Source organism: Helicoverpa armigera, chromosome 29, assembly GCF_030705265.1.
Source record: "Helicoverpa armigera isolate CAAS_96S chromosome 29, ASM3070526v1, whole genome shotgun sequence".
Lineage (NCBI taxonomy): Eukaryota > Metazoa > Arthropoda > Insecta > Lepidoptera > Noctuidae > Helicoverpa > Helicoverpa armigera.
In genome coordinates this window covers 5240098-5267826 of record NC_087148.1, presented here as the reverse complement: position 1 = coordinate 5267826, position 27729 = coordinate 5240098, and the positions used below count along the sequence as shown (strand labels likewise).

The window sequence follows — 27729 nt, the reverse complement described above, 5'->3', positions numbered from 1 at the left end:
AGCTTTCTAACAGTGTAAGAATTTTTCAAATCGGTGAGGTAGTTTTGAAAACTTTAGGGTACAAAAAAAAATTAAGTATGTTTTTCCGCGGTTTCCTCCGCGTCCTGTGGGAACTACAGCCCGTACCGGGATAGAATATAGCCTGTGTTACTCGGGGATAGTGTATCTTTCCAATAGTAAAAGAATTCTTCGATTTGGTAAGGTAGTCTCGGAGCCTTTGGGTGTAAAACAAAAAAAGTGATAGCTCTTTATTATATTACTGTATATTACATATCCTGCGATTTCACCTAATTTTGTGGAAATACTGGTAATATACAAAATTGCATTTGTTTCATCAAACCACAAATCGAAAAAAAAACGAGACCTAAGCTTTTTATCTAGGTGCACGAATTTGTTCCCACGGGACGCAGGTAAAACTGCTGGCAGAAGCTAGTTATTTAATATTTCTTACAGATGTTAGTAGCTCAATGTGGCATACTGATTTATTCAGCTACATCTAGTTAGACCAGCCTAGTTTAGAATCTAGGACAATTAATAACTTAGTTCTTAAGCCCTTATAAGAAGCTTGGCTATGAATAAAAAATATCCTACTATTAGGTTAAGGCTTTCTCACCATGTCCGCTCAAGGTGATTCCAAACTTTAAGTCCAGTTTTCCTCAAGATGCACTCACTGTTCCTTCACTCTCATAGCGCGATGGGGCGACAATCCGAGAACCAACGGAGAGAGATCACAAGCACGACCGACATTCATGTTCTCCCCTTTTTTCAGAGGGCAGTTTAAACTTCGTCATTTATGGATCAGTATTTCTATCTTTATAGTCTTTATTCACATCATCAGCCTATCGCAGTCCACTGCTGGACATAGGCCTCTCCAAGTGCACGCCACTGAGATCGATTTTCGGCTTCTCGCATCCAGCTCCTGCCAGCCGTCTTGCGCAAGTCATCACTCCACCGTGCCTGAGGACGTCCTACACTACGTTTGCCGAGGCGCGGTCTCCACTCTAGAACTCGTTTACCCCAACGGTTATCGGTTCTTCGGCTAATATGGCCAGCCCACTGCCACTTCAGCTTGCTGATTCGGTGGGCTATGTCGATGACCTTGGTTCTCTGACGGATTACCTCATTTCTGATGCGATCCCTCAGAGAAATGCCGAGCATAGCCCTTTCCATAGCCCGCTGAGCGACTTTAAACTTGTGGACCAGCCGTACCGTCAGTGTCCACGTTTCGGCTCCGTAAGTCATGACAGGTAGGACGCACTGATTGAAGACTTTTGTCTTTAGGCACTGTGGGATCGACGATGTTAGGACTCGACGCAGCTTCCCAAATGCAGCCCAACCCAACTGAATTCTCCTATTCACCTCGTCCTCAAAGTTGTTTCTACCTAACTGCAATGTCTGCCCGAGGTATACATATTTCCGAACAACTTCGAGAACAGCGCCGTGTATCGCAATCGGTTCCGGTAGAACATGTTCATTGAACATGACCTTGGTTTTGTCCAAGTTCATCCGTAGGCCGATGCGTAGAGAAGATTCAGCCAGGTCGTTCAGCATCTGTTGTAGGTCCTGCAGCGTTTCCGCCATGATGACGATATCATCAGCAAATCGCAAGTGAGAGATGTGTTCGCCATTGATGTTGATGCCTCGTCCTTTCCAGTTCAGCGTCTTGAACATATCCTCCATTGCATTAGTGAACAGTTTCGGGAAATAACATCCCCTTGTCTCACTCCTCGATGCAACGGTATGGGCCTTGTTTGCTGATTCTGTACTTGGACGGACATTGTAGCGGCTTCGTAGAGACATCTCATCACTTGGATGTATCGCCAATCTACTTGACAACGCTGCAGGGACTCCAGAACAGACCAGATTTCAACCGAGTCAAAGGCCTTCTCATAGTCCACAAATGCTAGACACAGGGGCTGATTATACTCTTCGGTCTTCTGTATAATCTGCCGCACTGTGTGGATGTGGTCTATGGTGCCGTATCCGCTCCGAAACCCGGCCTGCTCCGGTGGTTGGAATTCGTCGAGTCTTCGCGCAAGTCGGTTCGTGATCACTCTTGAGAACAGCTTATAGACGTGGCTTAGGAGGAAATGGGTCGATAGTTCTTCAGCTGGGTTTTGTCTCCCTTTTTGAAGAACAGGACGACAACACTCCTACTCCACGCCTCTGGAGTTCTCCCTTTAAACAGGACGGCATTAAAAAGCTTCTGGAGCTCCCCCAGTACGGGCTTTCCTCCTGCTTTTAAAAGCTCTGTTGTAATGCCATCCTCGCCAGGGCTTTTCCATTTTGAGCTGTCTCAGAGCGATCTCGATTTCGCCACTGCTGACTTCTGGCAGGTCTTCGGTGAAATGGCGTGTTAATGTGGCTCTAGAATCCTCATTTCCGGGATCAGGTCGAGATGCATGCGATGCGTATAACCGGCCATAGAAATTTTCCACTTCCGAAAGGACTGCCGGCACCGAAGAAACGACTTCTCCACTTGTTGTGGTCAACTTCGTCAAGTGGCTTCTTCCAAGAGATTGTACGAACACCTTTGACCCCCGATTTAGCTCAATTGCTCTTTCAATGTCAAGAGTATTGGAGCACCGGAGGTCGCGTCGTACGTGCTTGTTGATCTCTTGGTTTAGAGCCCGCTTAGCTGACGAAGTGACAGGCGGGTTTTCACGTCGTTTCTTCATAAGCCCTAATGTCTCTTCCGAAAGCTTTGATTTCTTGCCCTTACGCTGCATGTTACAGAATCTCGAACCTTCCTCCCTGAGGATCCGAACCACATATTCGTGGTTCTGGTTAACGTCTGTTGTGGTTTCCACGGCGGCAAATCGGTTCTCCAAATTTGACTGGAACGTTTCAGATCCTGTCATGGTTTGGAGCAGTGTTAGTCGGAGCCTGGCCTTCATCAGACGGAAACGTTCGGCCTTGAAGTTGATATTCAGAGAGCCTCGGACAAGTCGGTGATCGCTACCGGTATTAAACCTATTGATCACGGAGACATCTCTGAATATGTGCTTCTTGTTCGTCATGATGAAGTCAATCTCATTTTTAGTCATAGTGTCGGGGCTTTGCCACGTCCACTTCCTTTGGGGCTGCTTTTGAAAAAGAGTTCATCAAAAAGAGCCCCTCGCGTTCGAGGAAGTTGACGAGCATTTGCCCCCTATGATTCCTGCTTCCAAATCCATGGGATCCTACTGCCGATTCGCCGCAAGTCTGTACTCCCACTTTAGCGTTAAAGTCCCCCATGACAACGGTGTAATGGGTCTTTGTAGTGAAGTGGAGGGCCCTTGATATATCATCAAACATATCCTCCACTTCATCGTCTGAATGTGTCGAGGTCGGTGCGTACACTTGCACTACCTTGAGGCTATACCTGTCGGTGAGCTTTAAGATAAGGTACGCTACCCTGTTCGACACACTAGACACCTCCACAACGTTATCAGCTAGGGACTTATTAACCAGAAACCCAACGCCACCTTGGGATTGTTGGTCTCCCTCTCGGAAGTACATTAGGTGACCTGATTCGAGGGTTATGGTGTCCTCCCCCTCTCTTCGAACTTCACATAACCCCAATATGTGCCACCTAATCTTCCCAAGTTCCACCTCGAGTTGCGCCAGATGCGAGTCAAGCCGTAGCGTGCGGCCGTTGTACGTCGCAAGAGTCAGATTAGTTTGGTGGCCTCCCGTAACCCGGAGATTCTTCGCACCCCCTGTCCCGCCGTAACCACGGTCGCCACCGTGACCGGGAATAGCGGAACTGCCGGGAACTAGGGGCCGTGGCTTTCTCGTTCTGCACATGAGGAATTTAGCCTACTGCTATCACGCTGGCCAGACGGGTTGATAGAGGGTTTTTTTTTCGAGTTTTCCTTCTCTCGCACTGGTGTTCGGTGCATTTTTTTTCCATTAGTCGCCTTCTACGACACCCACTGGAAGAAGGGGTAGCGACACATGTATTCTTAAGCCGTCGCTACACGGCCAATATAGTCTTTATTGTAGATCAGTATTTTATATTATCTTTATAGTCCTTACCAACTGTTCTAACTAAAGTAGCCTATACCCTTTTCACGGTAAAGACTATCTATGCACAAAATTACATTTAAAATGATGTCTGTCGTTTTGGCCTGAAAACGAGACGAAAGGATAGGGATACTTACGCATTTTAAATACTTAACTAGTAGCCCGGCAAATGATTCCTTAAGTATAAATGAAGAACCGCTCGATGGATTTTATGCAAACTTCACATAAACTATCTACTAAATAGTCCGAACAAAACCTAAACATTTGGCTTGGATAGCTGAGACCGTTCTTGAGTTATAAAATTACAACGAAAGCTTACATTTTTATACCTCTATATACATATGCATAAACATAATACATAGGTATTAAAGTTAGGATAACTAAAACATTAACCAAGTTATCTATATACCTAATATTGATTTTTTTTCACGCATTATTTTACATAGTTTTTACATAATGTCATTTTAATGCCCTTGACATTATACCAGGTCAATTTCTGGTCAATCTAGTCTGTCATAAGATTTTCCAAAATGTGGTACCCAGTTGTAATGAAATAAATTGGTTATATAAGTTTATAATGATTTTTTTGCGCCGTTTTTGTTAATTTTTATTTTGTTTTAAATTAGCTTATTTTGCATATTTTATGGGGTCTTTAATACTTTTTATTCTAGACTTACTATAGATACCTACCTACTCTTTGTATGGCCCGGGCAACTGCGTTGAGGAGGTCGGATAGGCAGTCGCTTCTTGTAAAACATTGGTACTCAGCTGCATACGGTTATGCCACCCCAACATAGTTGTTGGGAAAAGGCTAGGCAGATAATGATTAAATTAAGCAAGGCCAGCTTAGCAACCAATTTAAGGCCAGAGTCACTGGTTACTGACAAAGTTTCTGATAGCCTTCTTCTAACTTTTGGTTTCATAGATCTCAGATAGCAATATCTAGCAGAAATTATAAGCAGCCTTTATCTGCCAGATAGCATTAACTATCAGATAACTAACTGGCACTATCGGTAACTAATAAAATCGGGTCTTCTACAGTGTGCAACAAAAAAACTGGCTTTGAAAAAAATCTTGACCATTTACCCATTGACGTCAAGAATACTCTTAGAAAGTAAGTAGGTATATGATACATATTTGAAAGCCGTATTAGTATATTTTGTACCGGCAATATAACCACACTAACTACATAACTGTATGTTTGTCTTACCACCGAAATTATATCGAAAACCAGCCAAGTGTGACTCGTAACAATTTTTTGAGGTTCCGTACTTTCGAAAAAGGTAATTGTAGACTAAAATTGTTTTTTTGAGGTATAATTATGTAAGTTTCTTTATTTACTTAAATAATACATAGTTGAGGTGGTATAGTGGTTAAAGCATCAGCCTCTCAAGTATGAGTGTGAGTTCGATTCCTAGTCAGGCAAAAGCCAATGCAACTTTTCTAAGTTTGTATGTACTTTCTAAGTATATCTTGGTCATCAATGTCTGTATTTCGGATGGCACGTTAAACTGTAGGTACGTCCAGGTTGTCATTGAACATCTAAGTATAGCAGTCGTTACAGGCCGTCAGAAGCCAGTATGTCTGACAACCAGTCTTACCAAGGGGGTATTGGGTTGCCCGGGTAACTGGGTTGAGGAGGCCAGATAGGCAGTCGCTCCTTGTGGCACACTGGTACTCAGCTGCACCCGGTTAGACTGGAAGCTGACCTCAACATAGTTGGGAAAAGGCTCGGGAGATAATGAAGTTCTTATTTCACCTATAGAACTCTTTATTGTCGTTATATAATATTGAATTACATAGATCTATGATTCAGAACTCGTGTGGAGAGTAAAGTTGAACGTACCCAAGTGGTCGGTTACAAAATAACTGATGTTAATAAAAGTTTATGGTTTTCGGACATGTATCTATCTATCTGTAATTACCTACTGATATTACAAAGCTCAAGACTTTTTTTGGACGTGATAATCTCAGAAACTATTGGTCGGATTTGAAAAAATCTTTCATTGTTATGTAGCTCGTAAATTGAAGAAGGCTAGGTGCTACTTTTTATCCGAATGCTCGAAGTAGTTCCTACGGGTCGTGGGTTGTTCCGTCATAAAATTCTCTCATTAACTACTGAAAACCACGTGAAAAACGATTCATAAGTTTACAATACGAACTGATAGTTTTTCCTTATTTCAAACTCAAACTCAAACTCAAAATATTTATTTGCATGTTAAGGTTGTACAGATCTTAGATTTAGGTTTAGGTTCAGCTTAACGGCCTTTTGCAGGCGTTGCAAAAATGTGAGGGCTTATTGCTAAATTACTTATTGCTAACTTACTGTCTATTTCTTATATTTTATGAATTAATTTTTTATCAATTTAAATGTCATTTTGATAATTTTTTTAAGGAAGTCGATTACAAAAAAATAACAATTTTGAATTTTAAACCGATTTTCTTGTTAATACATAAGTATGAGATGTTTTTTTTAAATCGATATATTAATATGTAAAACTAAATGCTATTTCCTAGAAACGATAAACGAAATGTTTTAAAATACCTATGTTAGGCATATGAAATAGCTTGTCAGAAACATTAAAAAGCTCTTATATGTGGACAAACCTGTATATGTATCAAATCCAATAATATACCTTAGGCATATAAAATTGCTTGTCACAAACATTTTAAAAAGCTTTTAAATTATGTCAACGGACCTACATAAGTATTTGTATCAAATTCAAAGACCAATGTTTTTATTTCAAATAGGCCTTTGCAGGCTCATATGAAACGTCACACTAGTTGCACGGTTCCAAAAAGTTGGTCTCATTGAGAAGAGCCGGTAAGAAACTCCATAGACACTCTTTTTAAGAACTAATATGACCAGATAGACTCGGTTACTCGGAATCTGACGTAACAAAATCAAAATCAAAAATCATTTATTCAAACTTGGCTGCAAAGCAGCACTTTTTCAACGTCAGAAATTTACAAAAGACAGCCCCCAAAACGCCCACCCTTCACCACTTCCTATGTGTTGCTGGGAAGAAGAAGTGGCGCAACAAACTCCCCAGCAACACATGTCTGTCTGTAGGTTAGAAGAACAAATTTTACCATCTTCCAAGGATCGAGCAGAAATTCCATTGGTTGCTCAAAAAATTTTCTACATTGATAGAGTCTGGGCCTAATAATCTGTCTTGAATGACGTTTGTGCATTAACTTAACCGTTACCTACAAGTTTAGTTACAGTTAGAATGGATGCTGTTTTTTGTTATTTTATTAAGTCTGTGTCTTGCTCTAGTTGTTATAAAAAAGACTGGCTTTTTGTAATAATACTATGTAGTTTCAAATATACAGGGTGTGTCGTTCACAATCACATTAAATCCTATTGCATATACTTTATGATATTCTATGGCGAATTGAAAAAAAAAATAACCAAATCCATTCAGTGGTTTAACCACAGGAGTCATTTTTCGTTTTTATAATTTACAACATCATGTGTAAAGAGATAATGTTAGGAGTATCGAATGTTTTGATCGGTTGACAGCTGTCAGTTTTCAAGGGAGAATTTCAGTTGTTTGTAATCACAGACTTTTATATGGTGTTATAATTTTCGCACATTATTATTCTATTTACTTTGTTTGAAATATATCATTTTTTCTTGCGTACGACAGCTAACACAAAAATGTGGGAATCGAACCCGGACCCATCTTTCAAGCTGTCATAAATAGTAATACATTTTGACCTTGCAGTAACAAAGTATAAAAGAAAAGCTATTCTAACACGTTTCTCATAACTATGCGATTTCTTTCACCGTTGTTGTTATTAAAATAATTACGCTATGTCTATGTGCGTCAGAGAAGATTTACTGTCTAACTGTGAAACGAAATGATATTAAGATCTCTCCATTTTTTATTTCCATTGCCAAATTATTATTTGTGGTTGCAAACGCACTTTTTTAGCGTTCCCTAACTAGACATGGTTTAAAAATCACATTTTATAATTAAGGATTCACCTAGCACTGTTGGGGTCGTCTTCCAGTCTAACTGTATGCAGCTGAGTACCAGTGTGCCACAAGGAGCGACTGGATATCTGACCTCCTCAACCCAGTTACTATGTCAACCAGATACCCCTTGGTAAGAATGGTTGTCAGACTTACTGACTTCTGACTACCCGTAACGACTGCCAAAGATGTTGAAATAACAGCTGGGATACACAGCTCAAGTTGCTCTCTGAGTCAAGGAGAACATAGGTTGTTAACCATCCATGGATTGACCGTGAAATGTGCTTAACTTTGAACTAGTGGCCTTGTGTTTGCCATTGACCCTGGATCTGTCTCCAGTGTGTTATTTTTATTAAATAATACTATAAATAATGAAGATAAGAAAGTAAATAAATTATGTGTTTATTGTTTAAGATTATATCATCGTTATGTGTTTTTTTTTTATATGTGGGAAATTATCCAATGACGGCTCCCGCTGTGGGTGCAGAGTGAGGGAGTATCAGACTCTTACTGACTAAAACCCATCATGTTCCTTATACCTTTTATGTACACCTTGTGTCTGACACTCCATTACGCTGTAGGGTCGAGAACAGTCATTTCATGATTTCCCACACAAGAAAATTGACTATCCAATTCTTATCTATTCTAATATTATAAAGCGAAAGAGTTTTGTTTATTTACAAGCTCTTATCTCAGGACTCCCTTATCCGATTTTCAATGTAAGACAGCCCATTTACTGAAAAAAAGCTAAAGACTGCTTTTCGACTGTTTTTGCGATTGCTTATTTAGTTTTTAACATTACCTCATTCATCATCCTCCGAGCCTTTTTCCCAACTATGTTGGGGTCGGCTTCCAGTCTAACCGGATTCAGCGGACCTACCAGTGCTTTACAAGAAGCGACTGCCTATCTGACCTCCTCAACCCAGTTACCCGGGCAACCCGATACCCCTTAGTTAGACTGGTGTCAGACTTCCTGGCTTCTGACTGCCCGTAACGACTGCCAAGGATGTTCAATGACAGCCGGGACCTACAGTTTAACATTACCTCATTATTAAACTATTTCTACCTAAACATTAGAAAACTAGTTAAACTTGTAGCTACTTACGGAACCTTTAATCGACATCTGACACGCATTTCACCAATTATTTCTAATACACATTCCTACAGAGATATGAATATAATAATAAGAAATATCTGTCCGTCCGGTTGTCAGTCATTAGAAAGTTCTTTCTTTTTCTACAATCAACTTTCAACTCTGGTTAGAAAAGTTGATTTTTTTCTCAATGATAATTGACGGTTGATATAAGCCCACTGCGCATTTGAAGGTCAATAGTATACACTGCAGACTAAACAGACAGTTGGCCCGATGGTTGCTGTTACTGTTACAGCCTTTGTATCGTCCCACTGCTGGGCTGCGGCCTCCTCTCGCACGGAGAAGGATTGAGCATTAATCACCACGCTTGCTCAATGCGGGTTGGTGATTTCAGAATAGTCCAGGTTTCCTCGAGATGTTTTTCTTCACCTTTTTATCAGCCATTGGTGTCCAAGATGTACGTACAAAGTTAGAAAAGTTGCATTGGCACTTGCCTGAACTGGAATCGAACCCACACCCTCATACTCGAGAGGTTAGTTCTTTACCCACTAGGCCACCACGACTTGACCCGATGGTTGGCAATTTTTTTCTAGGATCTTGATTCCAATCAAAGTTCTCAGTCGGTCTGATACCGGCTAAATACCTGATCTTTGTAATGTGCGTACTACCATCCATCTTCATACTGACTTATGAGCCCAAACAAACTATCGGCCGACTAAAAGTTTGCAGTGTGTGAAACTCTAACTACGAAAGTAATGATAAATTGATATCAAATTGCATGTTATTATTTGTTATATAATTTACACTTATGTTATGAATAGCATAATATAAGTTCACGGTTCAATAACTGTACCGGTTAACCATCTTGTCATGACGAGTTCCTCCGTGTTTCGGAAGGCACGTTAAATTTGTCGGTCCTGGCTGTCATTTGAACATCTTTGGCAGTCATTACGGGTAGTCAGAAGCCAGAAACACCGACAACAAATCTTACCAAGGAGTTTTGGGTTGTTCAGGTTACTGGGTTGAGGAGATCAGAGAGGCAGTCGCTCCTTGTGGCACACTGGTACTCAGCTGCGTCCAGTTAGACTGGAAGCCGACCCCAACATAGTTGGGAAAAGGCTTTGGGAGATGATGGAATGATGTTAATCTTTAAATACTTATTATGTAAAATAGTTTATTTCCACTAAACAAACAATATTGACGCAGTAGTCAAACAGTGACCCCAAATTAGTTAAAGTTGAACTCAAGGTTAATTTAACTGGAAATCTTGTTAGTTTAAATAATTAAATCGTTTATTTTTAAGATGTCCGTTATTTAGGAATGTTGTTAGTTATTAAGTGGTTTGGTTAAGTTTAAAGTGATCGAACTTTATCTATGGGTATAATGCGTTTAATTTATAGCTGTTTTTTTAACAGATCAACATTTGTTTGGTTATTCATTATAAAGTGTTTTAGTGCCTGGCGGTTTTACCTAATACCTACATAAAGAGGTAGCTCTATCAATGAATATAGTTTCAAGCTTCAGCCTGTAGTGCGATACGTGTCCCGTGAGAACTTCTCTGCGCACCCGGACAAACTAAGAACACTGAATTGGTTCACAAAACAGACAGTTTTTTGCATTTACAATATTAAGTAAAGCTAGACTTAGATATATGAAGATTAACGCCTACGCTAAAACATACAATATCTGTTGAACAAATAGGTACACCTAGGTACTTTTAAAACACAACTGCAATCGCATAAGCCAGCTAGTAAAAATGTCATAAAATGTAAAACAATAAATTGTCTGAATATGGGATGTAACCCGTGACCCTCAGCTCGCCAGACGACATAATACCACTGAATCATTGGGGTCAACTGTCATAATATTTATGAAGTAAACTTACCTTAAATTGTTTCATTCATATTCGATGTTCGTCATTTCTTCGTTCAAGGATAACTTCTTTGTTTTACTGTTTATAAAATAACTTTTGCCTGTCTCCAAAATTCGAGGTATCTTTGTGTAAAATTTCATTTGAATTGGACTTGTAGTTTTTCGGCCTCTTCCTACCCGAGAAACCTAATCCCATTGATAAGAGTCGTTGTCAAACTTTCTAGCTTCTCTCTCTCAAATCATATCAGTCGGTGTGATACCGGCTAAATACCTGATCTTTGTAATGTGCGTACTACCATTCATCTTCATACTGATTTATGAGCCCAAACAAACTATCGGCCGACTAAAAGTTAGCAGTATGCTTTAAAGGAGGAAAATATCTTCAATGTAATATAACTAATGACTTGAAAGACTACAACGAGTTCATTAAAATCTATTAAGCATTATTATTTTTTATCTCAAAACAATTATTATCAATTATAGTCCTTAGCAATAAACTCAGTAAATGAACTAGTTGTTATAAACAGAGTAATTATTTTTATCTATTCGTTATTAATAATTAATCTAACTATACATATATGCCTTCTTGATTTGCTTGCAAGATTTCATAGAGAAAAAAAATGACTAGCGGAGAGTCATAACGCAAAATCTCCTAAGAAAGTAGCGCGACAACATGCGGGTGCGAGGGGGACGAGGAACGTTACTAGCTCCGCCCTTACACGCCTTCTTTGATCATCATCATCATCTCAGCCATAGGACGTCCACTGCTGAACATAGGCCTTCTTTGGACATATAAAATATATGTTTGTATGTTATAGAGTTAATCTTGTAAAGTTCGAAACTGGAAGTACAAAAAAATCCCTTTTAACCGCCTCGGGTAGGTCGGGCTTGTGATCTCTCTCCGGTGGTGTCGGATTGTCGCAGCATCGCGCAGAGAGTAAAGGAATAGTGTGTGCACCGCAGTCCAAGCAAATGTGCCTGCACTATAATATGTCCTGCGCAGCTGACTGATCTCCTTATATTACGAGAACAGCCGCTCTGGCGGAAATTGGTCGGATGCTATATTATTACACAATTAAGAGATATTTAAAAGAATTACTTAAGGCTGTTTTACTCGGATAAAGACTTGTTCAAACATGACATATAAATCGCTGCATTGGTTTAGCTATAAAAAGTATGACAAACAGACCGATTTACATAGTTGCTAATAACTTCAAAACAATAGTACACTTATCATAAAAATAAATAAAATATGGATTGCGTAAATTACATAAGGATTGGTCTAGACACAGCGTAACTTTATTACTTGAAGATAAATATAAATAACCTCTCCTTTTATAATTGTAATCTGCCTAGCTTTTTCCCAACTATGTTGGGGTCGGCTTCCAGTATAACTGGATGCAGCTGAGCGCCAGTGTGCCTCAAGGAGCGACTGTCTATCTGATCTCCTCAACCCAGTTACCTGGACAACCTCATACACCTTGGTAAGACTGGCTGTCAGACTTACTGGCTTCTAACTACACGTAACGACTGCCAAAGATGTTCAAATGACAACCGGGACCTACCAGCTTATCGTGCCTTCCGAAACACGGAGGAACTCGTCATGACAAGATGGTCATTCACGGAGCGACCGCGCCAAACGTTGCTTAACCTTATGATCGATCGTACCGCGCGGCTGTTATTTAGCTGCGTAAAGTCTACAATATATTATTTTTTAAATAACGGAACCTAATCTACATCACCACCTAATGTACCAGTTTAAACAAGGGGTATTGGGTTGCCCGGGTAACTGGGTTGAGGAGATCGGATAGGGCAGTCGCTCCTTGTTAAACACTGGTACTCAGCTGAATCCGGTTAGACTGGAAGCCGACCCCAACATAGTTGGGAAAAAGGCTCGGAGGATGATGGAACCTAATTTACATTTGTAGACAAAAAAAAACAATTTATACACAAATCTAGAGCGACATTCGACAAAAAACCACGTAAGTAGATTTAACCGAAAAACCAAAAAAAAAAATGCACAAAACCTCAGTTAAATTTAACTGCTACGTCAAGTTCACAGTTAAATGTAACTTTCTAAGATGAGGCGGTAAGAGACAACAGTTTGTAGGTCAGATGCGTCGAGCAACGGCACTTTGCTTAAAATCATTTTTTTGTGAACGAAAGTGAAAGAAAGTAGCCAGTTATCTATCATGATTATATGAATATATACTATGTATATATGTCTATACTTCTGGTCTATATCTATATACATATAATAAAGAGGAAACATTTTTTCATTTCGGTTTATTTGTAGGTACCCTAAACGCTCCGAAACTGATTTGAAAAATTCTTTCACTGTTGGAAAGCTACACTCTTCCCGAGTAACATAGGCTATATTTTATCCCGGTACGGGCAGTAGTTCCCACGGGACACGAGTGAAAACGAGGGAAAGCGGCTAGTATATTATAGTCTCTTTAAGTAATGATCCGATTTGAAAAATTCTTTCAATGTTATATAGCGCATATATAATTTCAAATTACTTATAATTTCGTTTGTTTGTTTCAGGTAATAACAGAAACTATGCTGAGCCGATCTACAAAATACTTCAAACACTGGTTTCGCAGCAACATTTTGTTTTTATTTTGCCATTGTTACTTTTAATCGAGTTTCTTGCCGGCTCTTCTCCATGAGATCAACATTTGGAACCGTGCAACTAGTGTGACGTTTCATAGGAGCCTGCAAAGGCCTATAAGAATTAAAAGAGTTGACTTTAACTTTAATCCTCATGCAGGAAGTGATACCCTCAAAAAGCTAGTTTTATATACGTAATTAACTAACATTTCAAAGGTTTTTTATTTTTTATTCTGTGTTGCTGGGGAGTTTGTTCCACCACTTCTTCTTCCCAGCAAAAACACATAGGAAGTGGTGAAGGGCGGGCGTTTTGGGGGCTGTCTTTTGTAGATTTGACGTTCAAAAAGTGCTGATTTTCAGCCTACTTTGAACAAATTACTTTTGATTTTGATTTTGATTGATTCCTCAACATATAGATTTATTACTAAAAAAACAACTTTTTTATCTTTTACGATTCATGATCATCGTAATAAAGTTACGTGTCAATACGTCAGCTCATAGGTTAGCTATACAATGGTGGGAATCATACCAAGATTTGCTCATCAGTTTCGTAATAAAACGCTGGATATAGTGGTATAATTGATGCTGGTTCAGAAGCCAAGGTTACTATGGAAAGTTCAGGAAATTTTGTAGTTATAATTAAATACTAGCTGATCCCGCGAACTTCGTATCGTTTAAACCTTCCCTGGACCTCTACAAACATTTTAAAACCAAAATAAGACAAATCGGTCCAGCCATTCCGGAGTTTTAGTGAGACTAACGAACAGCAATTCATTTTTATATATAAGAAGAGAAGAAGATTATCGGTAATAACATCGGGGATTTGGTTATAGTGACACTATTTGATTTTAGTCGGTCGATAGTTTGTTTGGGCTCATGAATCAGTATGAAGATGAATGGTAGTACGCACATTACAAAGATCACGTATTTAGCCGGTATCAGACCGACTGAGAACTTTGATTGCACCTACGTTGAATAATATGAAAATGAAAGTGTGTGTCTAAAATAGAAAACTTTGATCGAAGAATTTAAAGTTTTACAACACAATATACACTGCCAGCCAATAAATTGGGGTCAGTCAAGATTATCAATAAATTCTTTTCACAAAAATAAAATTACGGAAGTTTTCTACTTCCTCATTCTTATATTGTAGTTTTAACACTTTTTCACCTCGTTGTTATAAAATACAAAAAAAAAAACAAAAAAACGGTCATCCATCTACAAACTGGCCGCGGCAAGCACGGTTGAACTTCTCAAAAAACTTAATAGCAGTAGGCTGATATATTCACGTATTCATATAAAATAATTAAATCATGACCTTTTAAAAGCGATAAAAACATCATTTTTATGATAAAAATATTAATAAAACTTAATATTATTATGTATAGAAGAGAATCTGCCATTTCACATAAAGTATAAGTTATTTGTTTTTCATATAGTAAAGTTTATTATTTTATTGATTCAAGGAAGTAACTTTATAATATTTGAGTTAACCCATGAGCATGGAATTTCACTCCGTAGTTTTTTAAATAAAATATAATTATTAAAAACTAGTCGTTTTCCCGCAGTTTTACCCGCGTCCCGTGGGAACTACTGCCCGTACCGGGATAAAATATAGCCTATGTTACTCGGGAAGAGTGTAGCTTTCCAACAGTGAAATAATTTTGCAAATCAATTCAGTAGCTTCGGAGCCTTTAGGGTACAAACAAAGTTACAAAAAAATGTTTCCCCATTTAGTATATTAGTATAGAATACATACATACAAAACATTTTATTTCATATTCTAGAAACTAAAATTATCTTCCTCATAATAATTACATTCGTTAAGTTACGAAATCATAACTTACCGAATCCCCGTTTCACATATCTGCTGAAATTGCATAAAAATGCAGTCTGTAGCAATATTAACAAAAATTGCATTTAAGGAAAAATATGGCCCAGTTTATTTGCTAGCACGTGTAATATTTGAAGAGGTAGAGATTTGTTGTTTGATTTCAGACGGGCGTTTGAAACGCTGATAAAAGCGTTTAAAACGTCGATGTAATAATATGTATTCTGTTATAATAGGTAGTAACTTGTGTATTATTTTGATTCTACCTAATAAATAAATAAGCCAGCTTCAACCACTGGTTACCTTGGGAACTTCTTCACGCTTTAGGGTAAAAAGTAACCTATGGTATTCCTTGATAAATGGGCCATCTAACACTAAAGATTTTTTCATGCCGGACCAGTAGTTCCTGAGATAAGCGTGTTCAAAAAAACACACTTCTTCTTCTTCTTAGTAACAATACATAAGTGGTCAGCGTTTTTCGGGAGTTGTCTGTTTGAATTCTGACGTTCGCAAAGTGCTGATTTTCAGCCAACTTTGAATACAACTTTTTTTTGGGTTTGAAGTCTTCATCTCTTTGTACATAGTATTAAACTAAAGATGGACTTCTATAAATATTGGTGATTATAAAGTAAAGTGTAAGAGTGTAGCCGAAAATAATTTCAATATAATATAATTTGAAACCGCTCGTCTACCTCATTAATTTTAAACAACAGTTCACAAAACTTATTACTTGCTTATTATTTTAATTATACAATTCTAGTGTAATTGGAGCACATTCATAATTACCGTATGAAAGTACATAATTATTGCTAGTCTCAAATCTTTGTATATACGTAATTATTAAGATCAAGCCATTTCAAACAGTATTCGGATAAAAATATAAAAGATATTGTATTCTTTAAGCTTCAAGCCTAACTTATTTGATTTAAAGTATTTTTTAAAACTTAATAACTACGTATCTATCTGCCTAACTTTTTCACAATTCTATGTTGGGGATAGAACAAGGAGCCACTGCAAATCTGATCTCCTCAACCTAGTTACCCGGGGAACCCAATACCCCTTGGTTAGACTGGTGTCAGACTTACTGGCTTCTGACTACCCGTGACGACTGCCAAGGATGTTCAATGACAGCCAGGACCTACAGTTTATCGTGCCCTCTGAAACACAGTCATTGGTATCCAAGATATACTTAGAAAGTACATACAAATTTAGAAAAGTTGCATTGGTACTTGCCTAACCTGGAATCGAACCCACAACCATTAAGAAGTTAGTTCTTTACCCACTAGGCCACCACGACTTCGGAGTGACACAATTATTTGAAAAGAACTAGAATAGGTACATTATCTCGGGACCTCATAAACTTTTACTAATTTCAAAGCACTTGTAAAACCATTGTTTTACATTACAATTAAATAGTAGGCCTGTGAATATCTTACCGTACTTAATTTACATTTCACACTCCATAGTTATCTGGGAAACTAGTCCAAATTACTCTAAAACATTAGGTCAATGAACTTAAGAAGTCGTGGCTAAGTCTCTCCGGTGGTGTCGGATTGTCGTCCCATCGCGCTATGAGAGTGAAGGAATAGTGAGTGCACCTGTGTCCAAGCAAATGTGCGTGCACTGTAATATGTCCTGCGCAGCGCAGCTGATCTCCTTATATGAGAACAACCACAATGCCCGACAACAGGCTGGGAGTTCAGGACGCGATTATTCATGATATTATGTTATGGCAATGTAAAGTCGTAAGTAATATAAATACATAAGTAGTTTCCTTAGGGCACGGGTGGAACTGAGTCTAGCAGCTAATCCTACAATAAACATCTCTTTTTCCTTCACAGTTCATAGTAAAATAACGGAACCGATTTAATGAAATTTTGCAAAGAACGTTAGTCTATTTATAAACCACTACTACTAACTGGTTTCAGTCTCATCTCGGAGGAACTTCTTCCTGTACTCAGAAAAAATATAGCTTACCTTACTCGGTGATAGTCTAGCTTTCCAACAGTGAAAGACGTCTTTAAATCGGTTCAGTAGTTTCAAAATATTTGCTCTTTATTATATCTCCTTCTAAAAACACTGGTACTCAGCTACATCCGGTTAGACTGAAAACCGACCCCAACATAGTTGGGAAAAGGCTCGGGAGATGTTGTTATGCTAACTATTTATAGTTAAGTGCCAAGTAGTTATATTTCCTCTTTATTAAATTAGTATAGATATGACAGGATATGACAAAAACCGAAGAAAAAGCCTAGTATAAACAATAAACATAGCTACGCAACGTGTTTAAGCATCATTGCATGCGTCTGCGCATTTTGGTCAAGGATCCACGCTAGCCTCCGATTGGTCCGCCCAGCGTTCCATATTTGAACGTACTCATAACGGTTTTTTACAATTATTTGAGGTTTTTTTGTAATAATTCTGGTTGACTTTGGGTTATTGCGAAATTGTCGTAGGCTCACGATAAACTGTAGGTTGAAACTGTCATTTAAACATCTTTGGCAGTCGTTACGGGTAGTCAGAAGCCAGTAAGTCTGACAACCAGTCTTACCAAGGGATCTTGGGTTGCCCGGGTAACTGGGTTGAGAGGTCAGATAGGCAGTCGCTCCTTGTGGCACACTGGTACTCAGCTGCATCCAGTTAGACAGTCCAGTTAGGCAAGGCAGGTAATGATTATTGCGAAAATTCTGTAATATAACTGTAAACTGCTGAATTGATTTCTATGAAGTTTACAATGACAATAAAACCTTGGTTTTTCCCAGGTATGTAATAGGTAATATAAAAAACTTAACAATGTAATGTAAGGCATCTTATTAAGTTTAATTGGTAATAATAATTTATTGCTCTAGGTAATCTGTAATGGCTGATACATTAATTATAATCTATATATACCTACTTTATATAATAAAGAGGAATCATTATTTTGTTTGTGCCCTACAGGCTCCGAAACTACAGAACCGATTCGAAAAACTCTTTCACTGTTGGAAAGCTACACTCTTCCCGAGTAACATAGGCTATATTTTGTCCCGGTACGGGCAGTAGTTTCTACGGGACGCGGGTGAAACCGCGAGAAAGTTAAGTGATAAATTTAAAATACAAAGAAATATATTTTGATATATTTTTTCATACAGAACTTTTATTATTTATGATGTAATTAACTGTTAAATTGCACATAAATTAAAAGATAAATTAAATGGCATTAAATAACATCCTTTTCGTTGCATGTATTTTAATTTATGAAAATAGATAAATGGCATATATATATTCACAATGTCAAAATAATGAGCATTTCCTAAATGCATAATTTGTATAATAACCTGTTTTCTAAATACAGAATTAGCAAAAATCACAAATTAACTGAAAACTAGCTTCTGCTTGCGGTTTCACCCGCGTCCCAAAGGAACTACTTTCCGCATATGGATAAAAAGTTGCCTTTATGTTATCGCGATACCTATATGAGCTATATTACTGCCAAGTTTCATTAAAATCAATTCAGTAGATTTGGCTTGAAAGAGGAACAAACTTATTTTATATAATAGTATAGATATTTTTATTTGACTTGATCTGTATAAATTCTGGTTCTTCCAACCTAACAGACAGACATGTGTTGCTGGGGAGTTTGTTGCGCCACTTCTTCTTCCCAGCAATAACACATAGGATGTGGTGAAGGGTGGGCGTTTTGGGGGCTGTCTTTTGTTTTTGACGTTCGAAAAGTTCTGATTTATCAGCCTAATTTGAATAAACGTTTTTAAGTTTGAGTAGCCAAGTTTCATAAAAATCCATTCAGTAGTTTTTGCGTGAAAGAGGAACAAACATCCGTCCGATTTTTTTTTTGCAATTTTGTAAAGAGACTTGACTAAAAAAACACAGTTTTTTACCCAATTACACAGAGTAAAAAGCAAGTAAAAGTGAGTATTTTACTTATTTTCCAAGCCAGTTAATTCGGCAAAGATTTTTAGCTACATTGCAGTATGCAATCGTTATGTAAGACTGTTACCTAAGATCTGAAACGAAGTTATGATTCAAAGTGCAGTAGAGCGAGACAGCAATATAGTACGTAATAGTGTTAATGATCTTCTGTCAACTAAGTTGCATTTTATCGTATTTGGTTTAGTATTTTATGTACCTAAAGTTGACTATTTCGTTGGTTTAGTTGACAAGTACACGAGGTCTCGGGCTCCATTCCCGGGTTGGGCTAAAATCGCAAAGTTGCTTTTCAATAAATTAATGATTTTTGTTAATAAGATGTTCTTTTTTGTCTTCAGAAAACAGGTTTTTATACAAATTATGCATTTAGGAAATGCTCGTTATTTTGACATTGCAAATATATGTGACATTTATTTATTTGCATAAATTAAAATGTATGAAAAAGGATGTGTTTTAATGATAATTTAATGATCTTCTAATTTATTTGCAATTTTAGCGTTAATTGCATCATAGATAAAAAATATGCTGTAATGTGTCAAAGTAATTTAAATAGTAAAAAAAAAATTAAAAATCAGCTTTCGTATTTTCAATTTATACTTTCAATATACGGTTTTCCCCGAATGCTATTCAGTAGCAGTCGTTGTTACAATTCCACGTCAGAGGCCGTCAGGCGGAGTTGAGAAAACTCTGACACTAGGGCTTGTTAATTGATTAAACCTGCAGCTCACTCGATAAGAAAATGTAGACGGTTTGTCTCAATACTATTGATTTGAAAATTGATCGTCAAAATTCATAGAACAGTTCGAAAGAGCTCTTGAGAAACAGCTAGATACAGCTAGATATTTAGTTTTTTTGTTTCATATTATAGACACGGGCCATAGACAAGTAATTTTCCATCCTTGACGCAAAATAACTCTATCATAAACTAAAACGTAATTGTAATATCATAAATCAAAAGCCAATTTGTTAGTTTTTAATTTAAAATAATATATTAAAAAAATAACGATCTACGTCTACATATAACTACTTAATTGCTATATCATAAAATACTTTAAATATGTGTTTACGTTTTAAGTTCCTAATATAACTAAATACCTTGACTTTGCCTGCGATTACAGCAATATAATTTTATGTCACACTAGCCGGCTTCTCGCGGTTTCACCGGCGTCCCGTGAGAACTACTGCCAGTACCGGGATAAAATATAGCCTATGTTACTCGGGAAGAGTGTAGCTTTTTAACAGGGAAAGAATTTTTCAAATCGGTTGAGTAGTTTCGGAGCATACAGGGTATAAACATCAATTATTATCAAAAAAAATCCTCTCTATTACTTCATGTCACAGCAAAAGCAGTCACAAAGTTTCTTAAATTAATTAGTCCAAATTTCAAGCAAATTATGTCTTACAGACCTATTATCGGCCACGGCGGCTGTTCTCTTATAAGGAGATCAGCCAGCTGCGCAGGACATATTACAGTGCAGGCACATTTTGCTTGGACACAGGTGCACTCACTATTCCTTCACTCTCATAGCGCGATGCGACGACAATCCGACACCACCGGAGAGAGATCACAAGCAGGACCGACCCACAGGCAGTTTAAAAGGAATTTTTGAAATTTTAATTTAGAATTTTACAAGATTGACCCTGTGACATACAAACAGATATGCCATATATTAATTTTCTTACATTTACCGATATAAAATTAATATTCACAGCATATGATCTAAGTAAATTAATGTACTTGTCAATATATTGACACTGACTCCTAGATTCATAACGGGCGTTTTTGTCCGAAGAAGTTATTGGACAAAAAATGACCGTGATATTTTTATAGAGCAAAATACGTCAAAGGATAGTTTTTAAGTTTTTTTTTCTAATAAATCAACGATAAATAATATTTTTATCGACCGGTTTCCATGCGTCAATGATTATGTCATTTCAGTCATAATAATTTGTTTTGACGTTTATTTTTCTAGGTATACCTTTATAAAAGTCAGTATTAAATAGCTTTTGGGTATTAAGAAATTGTTGAGTCATAGTTATTAAATAAATTATACAATGATTTTCATTTTATTAGTTTTCTTAATTAATAATTATATTTTTAACCAAGTTTTTCTCGCAGTTTTACTTAATTTTTTTAGTCAATGCTTAGGTATATACCTAGCTTCTATATTTTCGAAATATGTAGTCCGATTTGATGTAGAGTACCAATTTTTTTAATTATTTTTAAAGGGTTGCAACGAGCGACAGCCTATCTGACCTCCTCAACCCAGTTACCCGGGCAACCCATTACCCCTAGATAAGACTGGTTGTCAGACTTACTTGCTTCTGACTACCCGTAACGACTGCCAAAGATGTTAAAAAGATAGCCAATATTTTGCAAATTCATGAAGAACATGAAGTGTTTTCCTTACAAACTTCTTGTGAACTAAATGTACGTAAGATTAAATAGATAAGATATCTGATAAGTAGAATATAGTCATCAATGAGAAATTCCATAGTAAGCAGTCACTGTGACGCACACAAATGTATCTCGCGGTGTACTCGCTGTAGCAAACAGTAACACATTGCGCGCGAACATTACTAACATGTCCGCGACACTGCAACCGCCGCGCGAACACATGCTAGCTGTAAACTCTAAAAGTACCTATCTATACATTTTTTGTTCGCGAAAATGTTGGTAGAATTTTGCCATAGTACCTATAGATATATAGCAATTACATAGGTATAGCACGGTAATATCGGTCCTGCTTGTGATCTCTCTCCGGTGGTGTCGGATTGTCGTCCCACCGCGCTATGAGAGTGAAGGAATAGAGAGTGCACCTGTGCCCAAGCAAATGTGCGTGCACTATAATATGTCCTGCGCAGCTGGCTGATCTCCATTGTATGAGAAGAGCCGCCGTGACCGAAAATTAGCCAGGAGGACATCATAGATACCTATAGCGAAGTAGTTTGCCTTATATTATATACTTACTAAAAAAAAATCTCTTTTTTTCGCAGATCACCCTACACATGTAGAACGCACCAGTGACCTCGAAACTTCACGACCTCTCGACCCCGCGACCCCGAGCTTGCCAAAATGACTCGCCTAACAGTTACCCAGACGGCCAGGAATAGGCTGTTCGGATTGGCTCCTCCGAATGATAGGCGGGTTCCACTCAGTATGCTGATTTCTCAGCAGAAGAGATTGAGTTGTGGTGAGTGATATTTTTTAATACTTTTTTAGGCAGCTGGTAAAAATCGAGCATATTATTACCGCTACGTATTTTGACTGGCAATTATCTGTTGTACTATTTTAGGATGAATGCGCACTTGTAGGATGGATTATTGGACCGATTTTTTGTAGGAGGTTCTGAGTTGGCTTTTTTGACAGACTTTTTATAGCACGTGTCTGTTGCACTATTGCTGTTAGTGTGTTTTATTTTTCTCCTACAAAAAATCGGTCACCGATTATATATCGGACGCGGGCATGCAGCCTTGGAGTATCAGCACACTGTAAACTTTAAGTCAGCCGATAGTTTGTTCGGGCTCATAAATCTGTATGAAGATGAAATCAAAGTTTATATCGGTCTGATCGTTGTAATGTGCGCCCTACCATTCATCTTCATACTAATTTATCAGCCCAAACAAACTACTTATCGGCCAACTAAAAGTTTGCAGTTGCTCTCTAAACTTGTACAAGTTACTGTCCGTCAACCAAACGCTTCGTTTCTCGTTTATTCATAGAACTTGTATATGCACGCGTGTCATTTTATGCCAAATCACGAGTCTTCAAGGAGACAACCTTAGGAAAATAATTATAGAGTGAACGACAAAACGCCTTGTCGTAATAAATGCTAGTTATGACATCTCACTCCATTCTGTTATAGAGAACAAAATGACTAGCAGATATATCATCATCCTCCGAGCCTTTACCCAACTATGATGGGGTCGGCTTCCAGTCTAACCGGATGCAGCTGAGTACCGGTGTGCCACAAGGAGCGACTGCCCTATCTGACCCCCTCAACCCAGTTACCCGGGCAACCCAATACAGGGGGTTATACTGGTGTCAGACTTACTGGCATCGGACTACCCGTAACGACTGCCAAGGATGTTCAATGACAGCCGGGACCTACAGTTTAAGGTGCCATCCGAAACATAGTTATGGTATCTAAGATATACTTAGAAAGTACATACAAACTTAGAAAAGTTGTTGATATAGGAGATGTCATAACGCAAAATCTCCTAAGAAAGTAGCGTGACAACATGCGGGGCGAGGGGGACGAGGAACGTTACTAGCTCCGCCCTTACACGCCTTCTATGGAACCAAAAAATCACCAATCTTTGACAGATTGGTTTTGATTTGACAAGGAACCCGAACGTCTCGTTAGTTCTAGTAACTGATCACGTCTACCGTACGTTGCTTGACCTACAAGAAGGCGCCTGACCTACCTTCCTTATGGCATCTCCGCTATCTTTTCTTCCTCTGTGATTTCTATTGATGTTTTCTAGTACAAACTTTTAACTACCTATTTAGATATTTTAGTGCTAGCTACCAGGCCTTGCTTCTAATCTTCCAGAACTCTCTTCCCGTACTAGCTTCTAGTACTGTCTTCCAGTGGTATCTTCTAGTACCTACTGTCTTTCAGTAGAAGGGTCTAGTACTTACTTATTTTCTATGAATACTAAGCAATGTAAATAATCCTTGGAATAACTTGCATAATTTACCGCAGTAAATGAACTGCCATTTTCCCGCATCTGGATAAAAGTTACGTACAACAGTCATTATGATCCCATCTTATTCCTAACTAAATTTCACCTCAATTGAGTAAGTTATAGTTACCGGCACGGATATTGAGCTCTCGGCGGAAGAGTGGGGATCGCTTTGCGCACTGTACACTTAAGGCAATAAAACAATAAATCGCTTCTGCGCAGGTGAAGGTCAGGGCTCAATATCCGTGCCGATAACTATATTTAGCAATGAAAGCGCACCAAAAAAATATACTCAAGTAAAATACCTGTGTAACATACATAAATATAGACCGGATTAGGAAGTTAAAAACAAGCACCCATCTCAATAACAGCCTTGGACATACACTTAACTTTCCCAGATGCATTAGTAGTTAATTAATAATTAATCAGTCGAATATATTAGCCTCGATCATTTCCTAAAAACATGTGCAAGGTAAACCTTCGTGCTTAGCTTTAAATATTGCTTAACTTAACTTAAATCACTTGACTCTATTCATCATCTACCGAGCCTTTTCCCAACTATGTTGGGGTCGGCTTTCAGTCTAACTGGATGCAGCTGAGTAACAGTGTGCCACAAGGAGCGATTGCCTATCTGGCCTCCTCAACCCAGTAACCCGGGCAACCCAATACTCCTTGGTAAGACTGGTTGTCAAACTAACTGGCTTCTGACTATTAACGACTGCCAAAGATGTTCAAATGACAGCCGGGACCTACAGTTTATCGAGCTTTCCGAAACCGGGTTGAAGAGTTGAGATAGGCAGTCGCTCCTTGTGGCACACTGGTACTCAGCTGCATCCTGTTAAACTGGAAGCCGACACCAACATAGTTGGGAAAAGGCTAGGCAGATGATGATAAGTAAAACGGCTCGTTTCTATAGGAACAGAGCAGAAACCGGTGACTTTTGAACGACTTTGAATATTGAAGCAAAAAAATATGACATTAAGTTATTTTGAAATGTTCAGAAGAAATTAATTTACATATGTAGCTACGTAGGTAAATAGAATTAGTTAATTAGCTAAGCAAAAATAATGAGACTTGCTTAGACAACAGTTTTTGCTACTTATGTACAAAACTCGTTTATTTCGATATTTATTTTAAAAAGTGTCCAACTAGTTTTTTTTCTGTGTATTTATAACAAGTTTAGTTTTTTTCTGCGGTTTTACTCGCAATTTTTTTAAGATTTTTATTTCAATTATTTTAATTTTTTTTTTTCAAATGTGTTCAGACGGCTTACCTACTTACTTACAATAGTTTCACAAGGTACCTATTTAAATATAAAAAAAACACTCATATTCTTTAAAATTGTAAATATGTCATGATCAGTGAAAAATGCAAAATATTTAGATCATCTACAGAACAGTCAAAATAATAGCTTGTATCAACTTATTGCTTCTCTGTAATTGGATAAAAACTCGTGTTGACAAGAGCACAATGTCTAGATTTGACTACAAGGCAGCACTTTGAGCCAGTTCTAGAAGCCAGTGTATCTATCCAGGTCCATTTTGCAGCCACACTTTTTTTAGACAAGTGTTCAACATATGTTTAAGTTTTTTAGTAAGGCTGATAAAACCGACTAAACCCCACCATGTTCCTTCTTAAGCCCTTTATGTACCAGTCCTTAGTGCTCTGCTTACCCATTCCCGAAGAGTATAGTTCGCGTATAACCTCGAATAAATGAAATATAGTCCGTACAGTAGCGATTTGTGCAATTTTTCCTTACAACATTGCCATCCGATTTTCGTAATAATGACCAATGGTGCAAGTTATAAGAATTTATACTAATACTTATAAAAATATTTTTATCACTGAAAACTTAGGATAAGAGTTTTTGAAGGAAGAAATAACCGTTTATTTTTTAACGATAGCTAACGTTATCAGTTTTTCTTAAAACAACTGTTGACCTTGAAAATTGAACGGGAGAATTTTTTTTTTTTTTTTTTAAGAATACTGACGTGTACGTTGTCCGTGAACTTGAGCCCTAGGTATATAATATTGCGTTATATATACACTCAAAGTTAAAAAGTTTATTTGTATGTTTACTTGAACAAGATAACCCTAGGAATTACTGGACCTTCTTGAACAAATATTTCAATACATATTTATAGGTGCTCGTGTTTTAGCTAAATACCGAAAGTTCTTTTTTTCTACATATTCAAAGTTTTTCCAAAATGAATTCACCCTCGTCCCTTCTTTTATTTATATTTTTACTTTTAGTAAATTTGCACAAAATTCAACGCGAAAATCGGACTAGAGTACTTTCTGAGCACGTTCAAACAAACTAACAAACTCTTTAGCTTTATAATATTTGTATAGATTTATAATAAGTTATGCAAACATGGAAACACGAATATAAAACGCACGTCATTAAATAATAATTTTAATTATTCAACGCAATAGGTATGCAAATAATTATTTAATGTCGGTTGCAAGAATTATAAAATTTACAAAAACTTAAAACAACTAAGTTGCTACTAATTTTAGCTCATTTATAGGTCAACAAATTATTTTCAGAAAATTGCAAAAATATTTTAATTTTTATCTGTGGCAGGTTTTTAATGTGATTTATATTAAAAACTGCATTTTTGTAATGTATATCCTACTTCCTAGCTTATATTACTGAAATCTGAAACTAATAAGTTTGACAGCAAAGTCAGGTCAAGTCAAGTCTCGAGCTGTGGAAGTTAGACTGACAGTCTGACAGTTTCACTGCCAGTAAAGACTGCTAATTATGTTCAAATGGCAGCCGGGACCCAAAAATGTAACGTACGAGTATCTTCCGAAATAGGGAATAAAAAGGAAAGGAAATAAAAATAAAATCTTGATATAGATAGTCATCCATCGTTGGTTATCATCATCAAGCGTTGCTTAACCTTTTGATCAAGTTCTCCTGATTTGATTGACTATTATATAATCCTTCTTAGCATACTAAAACGTAAAATATTTTTATCTCATATCTTTCACGAAAAATAAATTCCAATGGTTTTTGATGAAACTTAAGCAGTAGTCTTTATTACTGCCTTATGTATCTATAAAAATAAAATATAAGCTGAAATGCTTATATATTATAATAAAATATAGGCTAATTTATATCTTGAAGCGGAAAGTAGTCACCCAGCTAGAAATGTTTAAGCTAGTAGGTATATTTCAAAAGTAAATCGCTCCACGCTTATATCTCACCCCAATAATGAGTGAACACGCGAAATGTAACGCTGGCTACTTACAGTTGGTAATGCTTAGAATTAACATCCACTACACATTACTCGCTCTAAACCGCAGCATACGATAATTATTATGATTTTCCAAGTTTATAGCGCAAGAAATATAAGACAACTAGCTTCTGCCAGCTGTTTTACCCGCATCCCGTGGAAATCTTTGCACAAAACCGAAAAAAAATAAGTATTTAAAGTAACCTATGGCATTCTTTGATAAATGGACTATCTAACACTGAAAGACTTTCAAATCGAACCATTAGATCCTGAGATTAGTGCATTTAAAGCCTCACTACAAAAACTTATACATAAGTTGAACAATTGTTTCAAATAAATGTGGCTCCAAAACGGACCTTATTTCAACGCCATAATCTGTAATTTTTTAGACAAGTGTTCAACTGACATTCACAAGTTTTTGTGGTAAGACGGTAAAAGTTTTTAATATTAGTATAGATTTGCTTTTTAG

The 27729-nt window shown here is 37.4% G+C and overlaps 1 protein-coding gene across 1 annotated transcript in view; it reads left to right on the top strand.

The window, feature by feature from the left end:
* LOC110383138 (scavenger receptor class B member 1) overlaps positions 1-27729 on the top strand; it is a 113024-nt gene that overhangs the window by 28874 nt on the left and 56421 nt on the right. The window contains exon 2 of the mRNA XM_064042599.1: positions 22324-22520. Coding sequence (XP_063898669.1) covers positions 22403-22520 — 118 coding nt within the window. The 5' untranslated portion in view covers positions 22324-22402. The remainder of the gene's footprint in view (positions 1-22323; positions 22521-27729) is intronic.